Source organism: Somniosus microcephalus, chromosome 25, assembly GCF_052327205.1.
Source record: "Somniosus microcephalus isolate GS21.2 chromosome 25, FLI_Smic_1.0, whole genome shotgun sequence".
NCBI classification, from domain to species: Eukaryota; Metazoa; Chordata; class Chondrichthyes; order Squaliformes; family Somniosidae; genus Somniosus; species Somniosus microcephalus.
The window spans coordinates 32,932,323-32,947,869 of record NC_141011.1 but is presented as its reverse complement, the minus strand read 5'-3'; the positions used below and the strand labels follow the sequence as shown (position 1 = coordinate 32,947,869).

At 46.1% G+C, this 15,547-nt stretch overlaps 1 protein-coding gene across 3 annotated transcripts in view; it reads right to left on the bottom strand.

Moving 5' to 3' along the window:
* Positions 1-11,314, bottom strand: part of LOC147100653 (uncharacterized) — a 67,386-nt gene extending 56,072 nt beyond the window's left edge. For all 3 annotated transcript variants that reach the window (XR_015073530.1, XM_085967135.1, XM_085967134.1), the window contains exons 1-3: positions 10,734-11,314; positions 4,042-5,915; positions 2,185-2,240 (exon numbers count right to left, since the gene is read on the bottom strand). Coding sequence is in view for 2 of the 3 variants with exons in the window: in XM_085967135.1 (XP_085823261.1) it covers positions 2,185-2,240; positions 4,042-5,915; positions 10,734-10,740 (1,937 nt within the window). In the remaining variant the exon portion in view is untranslated. The remainder of the gene's footprint in view (positions 1-2,184; positions 2,241-4,041; positions 5,916-10,733) is intronic.
* Between the last annotated feature and the right edge of the window lie 4,233 nt (positions 11,315-15,547).

Here is a 15,547-nt window from a genome sequence, read left to right as displayed (position 1 = left end):
CCGTCTCGCTGGGAAGGTAAAAGTTGTGCATCTGATTTCATGAACAAAACTGCTGGCATGAGTTACTCAGCCTGACAGTGTGAGGGAGCTGGATTAACATCAGTACAGATACAGTTAGTAACACAGGCCGCTGGGGGAGGGGGGGAATACTAAACCGGACAGTACAAGGGAATTGGTTTAACCTCAGTACAGATCCAGTCAGTAACACAGATAGCTTTTGTGCTCCTGTCATTACAATTGGGTGTTGTTAATTCAGCTCCCTACTAAATTGCCGTCAGTGACTCCTCCCAGCCAGCTCCACTGAGGATGTACTAATCAGCATTTGCTGTTTAAACAAAAATATTTACAAAAAAAATCTACATAGAATTAAACAATTTTTCACAGAATTTCTAGTTGTTTTTTCAGAACGAGTTCCTAAAAGAGTCCATGGATTGAAGTTAAATATTTGGTTCTCTGGGCAGTTCTTCTGATGCTTATTGGTGGATAATGAATGTGGATATAGTACAAGCTGCTGAACAAAGGCTTCAGCTTCAGAGCCACTGCGAGATATTACGCTGCACATAATCTGGGCTGATAATTCAGTGCAGGACTGAGGGAGTCCTGCACTGTTGGAGATGCCATCTTTTTTGATGAGCCATTAAACCAAAGCTCCCGTCTGCTCTTTCATGGGACTATTCAAAGAAGAGCTGTGCCCTGGCCAAACCCAGATGATCTAGTCATTTATCTCACTGCAGTTTGTGGAAACTTGCTGTGTGCAAATTGGATGCCCCTACATTACAACAGTGGCTGCGCTTCAATAAAGTACTTCATTGGTTGTGAAGCGCTTGGGGACATCCTGAGGTTGTGAAAAGCGTTATGTGAATACAAGTTCTTCCTTTCTTGCATATAGGAACAGGAGTAGGCTATTCAGCCCCTCGAGCTTGTTACTCTTCCACCTGCCTTGGCTCCACATCCTTTTATAGCCGTGTCAAGCAAAAATCTATTGATCTCAGATTTAAAATTACTAATTGAGCTGGCACCCTTTGTGTGAAGAAGTGTTTCCAACTTCTCTCCTGATGGCCTGGCTCTGATGTTAAGGTTCTGTCTCCTTGTCCTAGACTCCCCCGCCTGTGGAAAAAGTTTCTCTCTCTACCCTATCAATTCCTTTCAAAATCCTAAAAACCTTAATCAAATCCCCCCTTAAACTTCTTTATTCCATGGAACACAAGCCTAGTTTATGTAATCTCTGCTCCTAATCTAACCCTTGGAGCCCTGGTAACATTCAGGTGAATCTGCTCTGCACTCCTTCCAAGGCCAATATATCCTTTCTACGGTCCAGTGCCTCTCCAGTTATGTTCTAACCAGGGCTTTGCATAACTGGAGTAAAACTTCCTCCCCTTTATATTCTAGCCCTCTCGTTATAAAGTCTAACATTCCATTAGCCTTTTTGATTATTTTTTGTACCTGACTACTACATTTCAGTGATCCATGTACATAGACCCCTAAATCTCTTTAGACCTCCACTGTTCCCAGCTTTTCACCATTTAAATAATACTCGGATCTATCCTTTTTTGGTCCAAAATGGATAACATCACACTTAACCGGCAATGAAATCCATCTGAACAGTTTCACCCACTCACTTAATCTATCAATATCTCTTTTTTTAATTTTATGCTCCCAACTACGCTACTTACTACACCACCAATCTTTGTCTCATCGGCAAACTTGGACATATGGCTCTCTATTGTGTTATCTAATTCATTAATAAACATAGTGAATAGTTGAGGCCCCAGCACAGATCCTTGTGGGACACCACTCGTCACTTCCTTCCAATTCGAGTACATACCCATTATCCCTACTCTCTGCCTTCTACCACCTAACCAATCACCTAACCAGGTCAATAAATCACCTTCAATTCCATGAGCTTTAATTTTAGCTAACAGTCTCTTATGTGGAACCTTATCGAATACCTTCTGGAAGTCCATATTATACTAATATGCAGCTTTTAGAAGGAGTGCACTGTGCCAAATCCAAAATCTTTCTAAATCGTTCTTTTGAAGCACCATTTCCTCCCAGAGTTACAGGCGATGCTGCAGTTCTGTTTCCACACTCCACTTCATTTTGTTTTGACGGTGACTGAAACAATGTGAAATCCTATCAAACAGCTTCAAATATCTTGAACCCGCTCCCCACACAATGCTGTACCTTTCCACTGGTCGCTTTGTCCTACAATCCAAAGGAAATCCTCGAGGCTCCGTACTCTGTCAAACAAAAGACACCAAATCAAGCTGTTCAACAGTTTGCGACAAAGCCACATTTAAGCTTGTTATGTCTGGATCGCAAATATCCGCAGATAATGTAGCACACATTTCATGAGCATCGACACATCAGAGGGGCAGCCACTTCCCTTCCCCCTCTTTTTTCTGTCAGTTTTCTTCCCACAAATCCGAAAAAATATATATTTTTTAATTCAGAAGAAAACGTTTCTGTGCAGATCCATTCCACCTGTAGCTAAATTCGAGCACTTTGTACTGATTATTAATTTGCTGCTAGATGTGTATTTAAGAATTAAAGACTGATGTCATTACATTTTCCACGTTACATTTTTATGTTTAACAGCATTACAGTACACCGTCAGACCTCAAGGCATTTTTCTGAGTCTATTAATGCTGATAACACTGCCTGTCTAAAGGCACCGTTCACCAGCCAGGCTGTGCCCCTTCCACTCACCCACAATACAACCTAAATCTCACATGGTGACGCAGACCAAACGCACAATCTGCAATTCAGCTTATGAGCTCTAGCTGGCTCTGAACTTCGAGATCTTAAACCCGATTAAAATGTTTGGGCATCATTTAAGGGTCTGAAACATTCGCTTGCTCTGTAAGCTGACACCTCCATTGCTCCATTTAATAAGAAGTGTACAGATATATTTTGGTTCATTGCTGAAGTATTTAGTGCTCCCATGTTTCTTCGGTCTGAACATAGAATATAGTCATTTTGTTCAAAGCCCCCATCCAATTTACATCCCTACTTCATAGACTCTGTCATCCTGCTTTCCCCATCAAGCAAGGTGGGGAATTGTGTTCAATTCTGGGCACCACACATAAGGAAGAATGTCAAGGCCTTAAAGAGGATGTAGAGGAAGTTTACTAAAATGGTACCAGGGATGCGGGACTTCAGTTGCATGGAGAGACCAGAGAAGCTGGGATTGTTCTCCTTAGAGCAGAAGAGATTAATGAAGGTATTCAAACTCATGAAGGGTTATGATAGAGTAAATAAGAAACTGTTTCTAGTGGCAGAAGGGTCAGTAACCAGGGGACACATATTTAAGGTAATTGGCAAAAGAACCAAAGGTGACATGAGGAGAATTGTTTTACACAGTGAGTTATGATCTGGAATGCACTGCCTGGAAGGGTGATGGAAGCAGATTCAATAGCAACCTTCAAAAGGGAACTGGATAAAGGGGAAACATTTGCTGGGCTATGGGGAGAGAGCAAGGGACTGGGACTAATTGGATCGCTCTTTCAAGGAGCCGGCACAGGCACAGTAGGCCAAATGGCCTCCTTCTGCGCTGCAAGATTCTGTAATTCTAAGAAGGCTAAGCAGTCCGATTTGCAGTATGCTCCCCAGCTCCTGACAACACTCCTGTTTAATCTAATGATTAAATGCAGGCTGTTGCGATGCAGATGAACAGGTTGCGTACGTCTCCCCACACACACAAGATTGACGCTCTAATATGGTAAATACTCTATCCAGCAGCATAGCCAATAAATAACAAAACCCTCTCACTTAAAGCAACTAAATGTCAGAGTCACTGAGATCCAAACTCAGAACCTCTAATCAAAATCAAGTGCTCTGTCACTGAACCACATCACCTGATACTTCCAGTGGATTCAGCGATAAAACACAGTCTTGTACATAATATGGATTTGGTTAATTAGATAGTGAAGGACTCAGTGCTTGAAGGGCTAGTAAGTTCTTCCAGCACACGGACAGCACTGAGGCATTTGGTTCGGGCAGGTTCATGGCTCTGTTGTATATTCATTGCGAGCTTCTTACCTGCAGCTGCGGGCTGTCCCTCAGTGAAGAGGTTTGCAGGAGCTGGTTTGTAGAAACATTGCACTCTAAAGCTTCCATTAGCTTCGGCCCGTGCTCCCAGGTGTGAGAGTGGCTGTGATCCTCAGATTTCACATTGAAGATCTCTCCATTGTTGGGTTCCTCTCCTTTCTGAGAGGTGGAATTTCTAGAATAACCCAAGACTGGTCTAATTCTCAGTGCCCGGCTTCCAACCCCTGTAGACCCCAGATAAGATTTTTCCTTTTCCTGTGGCTCGCTGCAGAGATTTCCCTGGGAAGGATTGCTCTGGTTGTGTGTCAGGGAGAAACTTGCACAAGCTGGGCACTGGGCAGACTCTTGTATCCACAAATCATCTGGAGCTCTGTGCTGTTTGGTGTAATGGTTACTGATGATGACAGGGTAACCAGACTTTGCCTGACATTTCATGCTAGAGTGCAGAAGATGATCTGAGTACTTGTCTAATAAATCTTTCCTATTTTCCGCAGTGTTTGAGAAGGGATCTTCAGTACCTGACTGTTCTTCATCTACTGGTACTCTCTGATCAGTCTGCAGTTCAGTCACACGGTCAGACAAGTTTATAGACTTTATGGGAAAGTTACTTAAAAGGTCTGCACTTCTGTGACACACAGCAAAGTGATGTAAATCCTTCACATCCTTGTCGGGTAATCTCAGTGAGCCTGTCAATGACAGAGTCTTTCTGCCAGGGGCAATAAACTGTGAGGGACTGTGATAGTCATCCATAGAAACCTCTGCTTCAGTATAGGTCATGCAGTTGTCAGCATTCTCACATCTGCTGCAAACGCAAGTTAACCCAGGAGGACACGCCCGACACTCAGTGCTTGAACCCTGTGGACATGCATCCCACACAGGATTTGAAAACTTGTGGTCATTATGTACAACAGAGGAGTCACAGTCCGGTATTTTTGGAACATCTTGGCATTTCCAAACATCTGGATGTGCTCTTCCTGACCATTCCTCTCTTTCATCTCCAGAAGGCAAATCCGAATAGTTACTACAAGAACAATGGGTCAGAAACTTTAAAGGACTGATGCTTGCAGCTTTGCTTGAAACACGTTTTGCCTTGTAGTTGCTATCACCCAGGCTGAGCATTGAGCGATGTAGGCTTGCAGATGTTTCGGATGATTTCAGAATGGAGCGCAAGGTGTTGGACTGCCCGTCTAACGCTGGTTGGCAGACATTCCCAAGATCTCCCAGAGTAAGAGAACGATTGGGAGACCCAAGAATCAACGAGTTGTAGTGACTCTCAGAGACCTTTAAGTGACTGTCACCATCAGCCTCCTGACCGCTTAACTGTACTGGAGGCAAATTCTCTTCCTCGTGGGAAAAGTATTTTTTCTGTTTCTTGCTCGTCTCTCTCTTGACCTCGCCAAAGCTCTGATTTGGATCGATGCCAATAACTGTACCTGAATCCCGTGAATAGCGTCTCTGCTCTCTCGCTAAATGTTTGGATTCCACAAGAAGAAAGATGGAGTTTGAACTGGCTCTATCACTGATTGAGTCTCGGGAGCTATGCTTCTGTCTATGGTGCTCCACATTGGACTGCTGTCCATGGCACGAAACCGCTGCCGGCAGTAAAGACTTAATTGGCTGCCCGAGGCTCCGAGAGGTGTAGGCCAAGTTGGTTTGTACCAGTCGCTGGCTGTATATCTCCTTTCTGCAGCCCACATGTTTGGTACTGTGCCTGGTGCTGCTGTTTAACCAGGGTCGCTCAGTGCTCTGTCTGAACTTTCCATTACAAGCTGATCTCAGGGGTGGAGAGTGGCAGAGTCCAGCTGTTAACCCATGGCTCTCTGCACAAACTCTCATGTTCAGATTCTCCTGGATTTTTTTGTGATCTAGAAAACACCAACAGCTTTGAAAACATTAAACTTCAAACACACCCAGAAAAAGAACAACCTTCAAACTGATTATCAGCATATACACATCATAGTCCTTTAAACACACGCTTGTTGAAAGCCAAGCACAGTCGTCAAGTTCAAAGGACTTGTGGATAAAGGAAATCTGGAATAGGCTTAATTTGTTTCTTTTTCCGTACTTCTCACTCAGATGGATTAGAAACAGGGCCCAATCCAAACTCAGAGCTACAGCAGAGTCCTGAGTTAGCCAATCACACACCAAGTCATCGGAGAGCATATAAGAACATAAGAAATAGGAGCAGGAGTAGGCCAATCGGCCCCTCGAGCCTGCTCCGCCATTCAATAAGATCATGGCTGATCTGATCCTAACCGCCAATCTACTATCACAGAACCATCTCCTGAATCTAACAGAATTAGACACACGAAATAGGAGCAGGATCAGGCTACACGGCCCCTGGGCCCGCTCCGCTACCCACAGGGCCATGACCGATCCGAACCTAGACTCATGTCCAAATTCCTGCCCGCTCCCCGTAACCCTTAATTCCCTTTACTTCTAGGAAACTGTCTATTTCTGTTTTAAATTTATGTAATGATGTAGCTTCTACAGCTTTTTGGGGCAGCATATTCCATGGACCTACCACCCTCTGAGTGAAGTAGTTCCTCCTCATCTCAGTTTTGAAAGAGCAGCCCCTTATTCTAAGACTATGCCCCCTAGTTCTAGTTTCACCCATCATCGGTAACATCCTCCCCGCATCCACCCGATCCAACCCCTTCACAATCTTATATGTTTCAATAAGATCGCCTCTCATTCTTCTGAACTCCAATGAGTAGAGTCCCAATCTACTCAACCTCTCCTCATACGTCCATCCCCTCATCCCCGGGATTAACCGAGTGAACCTTCTTTGTACTGACTCGAGAGCAAGTATGTCTTTTCTTAAGTATGAACACCAAAACTGTATGCAGTATTCCAGGTGCGGTCTCACCAATACCTTGTACAACTGAAGCAATACCTCCCTATTTTTATATTCTATCCCCCTAGCAATGAAAGCCAACATTCCATTGGCCTTCTTAATCACTTGCTGCACCTGCATACTAACCTTTTGAGTTTCGTGCACCAGGACCCCCAGATCCCTTTGTACTTCAGTACTTTCCAATTTCTTGCCATTAAGATAATAACTTGCTCGACGATTTTTCCTGCCAAAGTGCATAACCTCACACTTTCCAGTATTGTATTCCATCTGCCAAATCTCTGCCCACTTACTTAGCCTGTCTATGTCCCCTTGCAGGTTTTTTATGTCCTCCTCACTCACTACTTTCCCCCCCATCTTAGTATCATCTGCAAACTTTGATATGTTACACTCGGTCCCCTCCTCCAAATCGTTAATATAGATTGTAAAGAGTTGGGGACCCAGCACTGACCCCTGCGGAACACCACTAGTTACTGATTGCCAGTCTGAGAATGAACCATTTATCCCAACTCTCTGCCTTCTGTTAGATAGCCAATCCTCTATCCATGCCAGAATATTACCCCCAATCCCGTGATTTTTTATCTTAAGCAATAATCTTCTGTGTGGCACCTTGTCAAATGCCTTTTGGAAGTCTAAATACACTACGTCCACTGGTTCCCCTTTATCCACCCTATATGTTACTTCCTCAAAGAACTCCAGCAAATTTGTCAAACATGACTTCCCCTTCATAAAACCATGCTGACTTTGTCCTATTAAATTATGATTATCCAAATGTCCTGTTACTGTCTCCTTAATAATGGACTCCAAAATTGTACCTACCACAGATGTTAGGCTAACCGGTCTATAGTTTCCAGCCTTCTGTCTACTGCCCTTTTTAAATAAGGGTGTTACATTAGCAGTTTTCCAGTCTGCCGGGACCTTTGCCGAGTCCAGGGAGTTTTGGAAAATTATTACCAATGCATCCACAATCCCTACCACCACTTCCCTCAAGACCCTAGGATGTAAGCCATCCGGTCCAGGTGATTTATCCGCCTTGAGTCGCATTACTTTACTGAGTGCCACTTCCTTCGTGATTTTGATCGTGTTTAGCTCCTCCCCCCCTATAGCCCCCTGTTTGTCCAGTGTTGGGATATTCTTAGTGTCTTCTACTGTAAAGACTGATACAAAATATTCATTCAGTGTTTTTGCCATCTCCATATTTCCCACCATTAATTTCCCGGTCTCATCCTCTAAGGGACCAACATTTACTTTAGCCACCCTTTTTCTTTTTATATAACTATAAAAACTCTTACTATCTGTTTTTATATTTTTTGCTAATTTACTTTCATAATCTATCGTCCCTTTCTTGATTAATCTTTTTGTTATCTTTTGCTGTCTTTTAAAGTTTTCCCAATCCTCTATCCTCCCACTAGATTTGGCTACCTTATATGCCCTTGTTTTTAGTCGAATACTATCCTTAATTTCTTTACTTAGCCACGGATGGCTGTCTTTTCTTTTACACCCTTTTCTTCTCAGTGGAATATATATTTTTTGGAAGTTGTAAAATAACTCCTTAAATGTACACCACTGATCATGTATCGTCTTACCCTTTAATCTATTTTCCCAATCCACTCTACTCAATTCCGCTCTCATACCTTCATAGTCTCCTTTATTCAAGCTTAGCACGCTTGTTTGAGATCCAACCTTCTCACCCTCTAATTGAATATGGAATTCAACCATGTTATGGTCACTCATTCCAAGGGGATCCTTTACTAGGACATTTTTAATTAATCCTGTCTCGTTACACAGGACCAGATCTAAGGTTGCTTGCCCCCTGGTCGGTTCAGTTACATACTGCTCAAGAAACCCATCCCTAATACACTCAATGAACTCATCCTCAAGGCAGCCCTGCCCAATTTAATTTGTCCAATTAATATGATAGTTAAAATCCCCCATAATTATAGATGTTCCCTTATTACAAGCCTCAACTATTTCCTGATTGATACTCCGTCCAACAGAGTTGCAACTGTTCGGAGGCCTATAGACTACGCCCACTAGTGTTTTTTTCCCCTTATTATTCCTTATCTCCACCCAAACTGTTTCATTATCCTGATCTTTTGACCCAATATCATTTCTCTGTATTACAGTGATTCCTTCCTTTATTAACATAGCCACCCCACCTCCCCTTCCTTCCTGCCTGTCCTTCCTTGTACCACTTGTACAGATCACTGGTGAATCTCATGAAAAATAAAACCTTCAGCGTCACTACGATAATTCAGCAACTTCCTTAAATTCATTCAGCTGTACTTAACAAAGAATTTGCTCTGTGCAAACAGAGAGAGGCTCTGCGTGAAGCTCTGTCTCTAATTCCAGAGAGCTGAAACAGGAGAGAAACTGAGAATAAGTTATTGAACCATCAGGACATGACCTTCCACTCTGAAAACTCAAGGTGCTGAATCTTGCTGGAGCGTGAGTTTCACTGGCCAGTCTCCAGTACCTAACCCAATGCCTATTCTTCAGGGTGAACCCAGAGAGTGAATGTCAGCATGATGTTCAACCACAGAAAGCATCACAACTGAGCCCAGTCTTGTCCTCACTGATGTCCAAACAGTACACCTTCAGCAAGGGCCACAAGCTAAACATCAGGAGCAGAGAGCCTGGTCTGATTATTCTCTCAGCCCAGGGGGCTTCAGCCAATTGTACCATGAGATTAGCTATGGAAGCACAGACCAGGGATTGAGGCTGGGATCATTTGGTCTGTGTGGCTCAGTACCACACCAGGCAGTGCATTTAGCCACTCAGCCATTGAAGGAGCATCTTTTTGTTTTAAATCACCCTTGAGACCAACTCCATTCCATATGAGCAATTTACACATTTCTTCATCCATTCCTTTATCTGCCCAACCAGCATCCTTGTCTCCTTGCTGTAGTGACCCAAAATGGCCAATGGCCTAGAATTTCCTGGAGCTTTTCGGCATAACTACAGCGTAGCACTGGGGTTTTTGTGAGGATGTATTTGCACGTAACCTTTTAGGTGGTTTTATGCGAAACATCAGGACACACAAATTTCATCGATCGCCTGTTCCACTTCCAAGATATGTTCAATAAAATCTCACACTCCTCCTCCTCACACTCTTCTGCCTCCTCACCACAATCTCCCTCCTCTCCCTCCCTACCCTCCTCTCACACTCCTCAGACTCTTCCTCCTCACACTCCTCACAGTTCTCACCAACAGTGGCTTTCACTCAGTTAACTCCTCAGAGAATGAGAAAAGGGGAAGTTTGAAGGAAAAGGAGAATAAAGAAAACCGATGGAGAGGCTGCTATCCCAAGTGCTGAGCACCCGATAGCCAGTCAGGGAGTTCAAGCCCTGTGCTGCCCAGCTTTCTGTAGTTTTCACTCTGTTGTAAGACAGAGCACATGTGGAACAACAGTGTTGTGTGTGCGGGACTGGTGAATTTGCATTGTCTGTAGCTCAGAGCATGCATTGTGCCTCAACAGTGTGCAGTCACTCTGTGCCACAAGCACTGTGGAACTGGTCTTTGCATTCTCGCTGCTGCGAGAGGCCATGGGTGATCAGCAGCCAACGAGAGGGAAAAGATAACAACAGAAAACGCTGGAAAAACTCAGCAGGCCAGGCAACATCTGTGGAGAGAGAAATAGAGTCAACGGGAAAAGATAATTGGAATTGCTTTAAAAAAAAATCGATCCAACAAACTCAGAGAACTGAAAAACCACACTGCATGACAATATGCCCACATGACAAAGAGCATTACAAAACGTATAACAGCACTTTATCGTTTCTAATTCAGGCTGCAGGCATTACAAGTGCATTTAGGAACAGTTACATACGGTACATTGTGGTTCAGCTGCTTCTTCCCTTCCGCTGGCTGGAGGTCCTAATGAGATGGTTTGAAAGAAACACTTATCAATTTTTGTGACAGAACAAAAAAGGAGATAAAATGTCCTGCTGATCATGATCACTGCACAGCACAGCTCCTCTCCCTGTAACTCTACATCTGTGCCTGAATCTTAAGAGGATCACACGATTGGCCTGTGGATTGTGACAAGGTTCAGTGCCAGGCATTGTGTTTCTGTACAGGCCAATCCTTGGTCTGTGCCTCATTACGACAGTAATGTACTTAGCCCCATTACAGCGCTAGTAGCTCACAGAGCAGTTCGTCTGCTAATCCGACCTGACATCTGTCACACACAACTCAATAAATTTGTCACACAGACAAAATACGCAGTGCACCTCACTCTTTTTCTTCAAGCACCTACCCTCCCCCCATCCCCCCTTTTTCCATGATGTTCCCAACCCAACATAAGAAGCTACTGAATCCCAGTGATACCGATACCACTCTGGCCCCACATAGTTCAGGTGTGGGGCTGAGTGGAAGTCACTGTAACTCTCTCCCACTACCTGCCACAAACCTGCCAATCTCCTCATCCTATTCCCCCTCCCCCATTCCCAAATCCCCTCCCTCCTCATTCCCGCCCCATTCCCAAATCCCCTCCCTCCTCATTCACTCCCTCATTTCCAAATCCCCTCCCTCATCATTCCCTCCCACATAATTTTCTCCCATCCCTTCATTCCCCCCCTCATCTGCTCTCCCTCATCCACTCCCCACCCCTCATTCCATCCCATCCTCACTCATTTCCTCCCCTTTCTCCTCATTCCCTCGACTCATTTCCTCCCTCCACCTTACCCGCATTCCCTTCCTCTCTGCTTCCCCTCATTCCCCAATCCTCTCACCCTTCATTCCCTGCTCATTTCCTCCATTCCCCATTCCCAAACACCTCCCCCACATCCCCGCCCCTTCGCTCCCCAAATCCCTCCCCGCAACCCCTCCCCTCCCCAATCCCCTTCATCCCCAACCCCCTCCCCTCCATCCCGCAAACCCTACCCCTCCATCTCCCAATCCCCTCCCCTCCATCCCGCAAACCCTACCCCTCCATCCCCCAATCCCCTCCATCCCGCAAACCCTACCCCTCCATCTCCCAATCCCCTCCCCTCCATCCCGCAAACCCTACCCCTCCATCCCCCAATCCCCTCCATCCCCCAATCCCCTCCCCTCCATCCCGCAAACCCTACCCCTCCATCTCCCAATCCCCTCCCCTCCATCCTGCAATCCCCGCCCCTCCATCCCGCAATCCCCGCCCCTCCATCCCGCAATCCCCGCCCCTCCATCCCCTCCCCTCCATCCCGCAAACCCCACCCCTCCATCCCGCAAACCATACCCCTCCATCTCCCAATCCCCTCCCCTCCATCCCGCAAACCCTACCCCTTCATCCCGCAAACCCCTCCCCTCCATCCCCAAACCCCTCCCCTCTCCTCCATCCCCAAACCCCTCCCCTCTCCTCCATCCCCAAACCCCTCCCCTCTCCTCCATCCCCAAACCCCTCCCCCAAATCCCTCCCCTCCATCACCCAATCCCCTCCCCAAACCCCTCCCCTTCATCCCCTCCCCCAAACTCCTCCCCTTCATCCCCCAATCCCCTCCCCTTCATCCCCCAATCCCCTCCCCCAAAACCCCTCCCCTTCATCCCCCAATCCCCTCCCCCAAACCCTACCCCTTCATCCCCAAAACCCCTCCCCTCCATCCCCCAAACCCCTCCCCTCCCCCAAACCCTACCCCTTCATCCCCAAAAACCCTCCCCTCCATCCCCCAAATCCCTCCCCTCCATCCCCCAAATCCCTCCCCTCCATCCCCCAAATCCCTCCCCTCCATCCCCCAAATCCCTCCCCTCAATCCTCCAAATCCCTCCCCTCAATCCTACAAACCCCTCCCCTCAATTCTACAAATGGAATATAATGTGGAGAAATGTGAAGTTATCCACTTTGGTAGGAAAAATAGAAAAGCAGAGTATTTTTTAAATGGTGAGAGATTGGGAAATGTTGGTGTTCAGACGGACGTGGGTGTCCTTGTACATGAATCACTGAAAGTTAACATGCAGGTACAGCAAGCAATTAGGAAAGCAAATGGTATGTTGGCCTGTATTACAAGAGGATTTGAGTATAAGAGTAAAGACGTCTTACTGAAATTATATAGGGCCCTGGTGAGACGACACCTGGAGTATTGAGTACAGTTTTGATCTCCTTACCTAAGGAAGGATATACTTGTCATAGAGGGAGTGCAACAAAGGTTCACCAGACTGATTCCTGGGATGGGGGGATTGTCCTATGAGGAGAGATTGAGTAGACTAGGCCTATATTCTCTAAAGTTTAGAAGAATGAGAAGTGAAACACATAAAATTCTTACAGGACTTCACAGGGTAGATGTTTCCCCTGGCTGGGGAATCTAGAACCAGGGGTCACAGTTTCAGAATAAGGGGTCGGCCATTTAGGACTGAGATTAGGAGAAATTTCTTCACTCAGAGGGTGGTAAATCTTTGGAATTCTCTACCCGAGGGCTGTGGAGGCTCAGTTGTTGAGTATATTAAAGACAGAGATCGACAGATTTTTGAATATTAAGGGAATCAAGGGTATGGGGATAGTGCAGGAAGGTGGGGATGAGGTAGATGATCAGCCATGATCTTATTGAATGACGGAGCAGGCTCGAAGGGCCAAATGGCCGACTCCTTCTTCTATTTCTTATGTTCTTAATCCAGTCCCCCTCATCCCCAATCTCTCCTTTCATTACCCCTCCACTCTCAATTCCTCTCATCCCCCTTACACCACAATCTCCCCTTTCCAAATCCCCTCACACACCCACTCCCGTTCTCCCCTCCTCATCCACCCTCTCACTTTCTTCCCGCCTCGCCGTTTAACTGCGGTTTGGATTCGACGCGTGAGCCGCGCCAGGTCTCGCGAGAGCTCCGGACAAGGTTTCTGGTCCGGAGCTGCGGGGGCGGAGCCTCGGAGCGGGGCGGGGCCTTAGGCCGGGGCGGAGCCTCTGAGGGGGCGGGGCCTTATGCAGGGGCGGAGCCGCGGGGCGGGGCCTTAGGCCGGGGGCGGAGCCTCGGAGCGGGGCAGGGCCTTAGGCCGGGGGCGGAGCCTCTGGGCGGGGCCGCGAGTTCCCCTCACCTCTGTATCTACTGCTGTATGCGAGATTTCCTCTGATCAGCCTGGACTCACAGTTCGTTCTTCGACCGTAAGCTAAATAATTTGTTCAGTACAAAGAACAGTAACTTTGGGGACAGCAGATACTGGGTACTTTGGGTGAGGCTGTGGGTTAAACAGTGATCCTTCACCTTCTGCTCATTGACTTATTATGCAAATTAACTATTGAGTGCAAAGGGGAAATTCCAGCATTCACCCCCCCCCCTCCCCTCCTTCAGTAGATAACCTGGATGTTTGATGTGTCAGAGCAGAGGTTGTTTTATTTTGCATCTTGTATGCTGTAAATATCTGGTTTTCAAGCCCGCGGGCATGGCTGGACATCAGCATGAAACCGCTGTTTAACTTATACATACAGGCACTTTTAGTTGACTGGGCCACTTGTTCTGGATTAGTGGTGCCCTCCTCAGTGGGGCCCTCCTCCGTGGGGCGGCGGGGGGGTGATGGGAGGGGGGCACCTGCAGATAATTCTCCAAGTGCCATTGGGCTCACCCAATGTCACCATATTGGCCTAAACAAACTCAAGCTATGCTGTATATGACATGAGGGTGCTTGATGCGGAGACAGGGCACCTAAATTATCTGAATTATACCCCTTTAACCTTCTTTTCTCCACTAAGAAAATTCAGCTTATCAGCTTCTCCTCATAACTTCAGCCTTGACTCTGCTACAAAGTGCACAAAAGGTGGGAATATTCCAAATACGGTGTAACTGGAGTTATACAGCCTTCCATTCTCCAAAACAAACAACCCTCACCGTGTGGAACACAAAAATTGATCAATAAAAGAACAGAGAAAGTAAGCAAATTAGACGCAGGAAGTCTGACTGATTTCCCACATCCCGACCCAAACTGTTTCCACATACCTTCTACCTTTAACTTTGGTACGACCTAGAAGATGGTAGATGGCGCAAGGAAATCCACTGGGAGAGAAAATTACTTGAAAAGAGAGTATTGTCCTCATATACAGGCTCATTGGAAGGACTCCTGGGAAACTTGGATATTATACAAAGCACATGTGACAGGTCAATAAAATCAAAGGTCAGAAATATGTGCAACAAATCCTGTAGCGGTTACCAGCTGATGCAAGGAGTTCTCAAACTAAAGAATCCCTGGAGACCCCAAATCTCTCCCTAGTAATAGCAGCTTTGCTGATCGGCACCGTCAGTGTTCACTGACTCTGTCGCGAGTTTCCCTGGGGCTTTCGAAAGCTTACAAAGAAAAACTATAATGAGGGGCGACTGCATTGTACTCAGTATCTGCAAGCTAACCAAAGCCCAGGTTACAGGGAGGGTGGGTTTAATGAAAGGACTGTTGATGAATATTGAGGGAATCACACCTGCCCCACATCAGATTGTGTAACTTGTCAACAGCCCCCTTGCATTAAGCAGCACCCAATGCTCCAGTAGAGGAAATCACAGATTGAAGAGGAGTGTCGTGCAGAAGTGTTCCAGGAGTGTGGCACTGTGGAAAGTTGCTGCTCCTCTGTGCAATTCCTGCTTGTGTTGCTTTAAAACTCCCGATAAATAGATAACCTACGCATCCAAATTAGCAGTGGAGCCAGAAATAGCACACAGGGATGTTTAGTCACATTTACTGCATTGTTCATT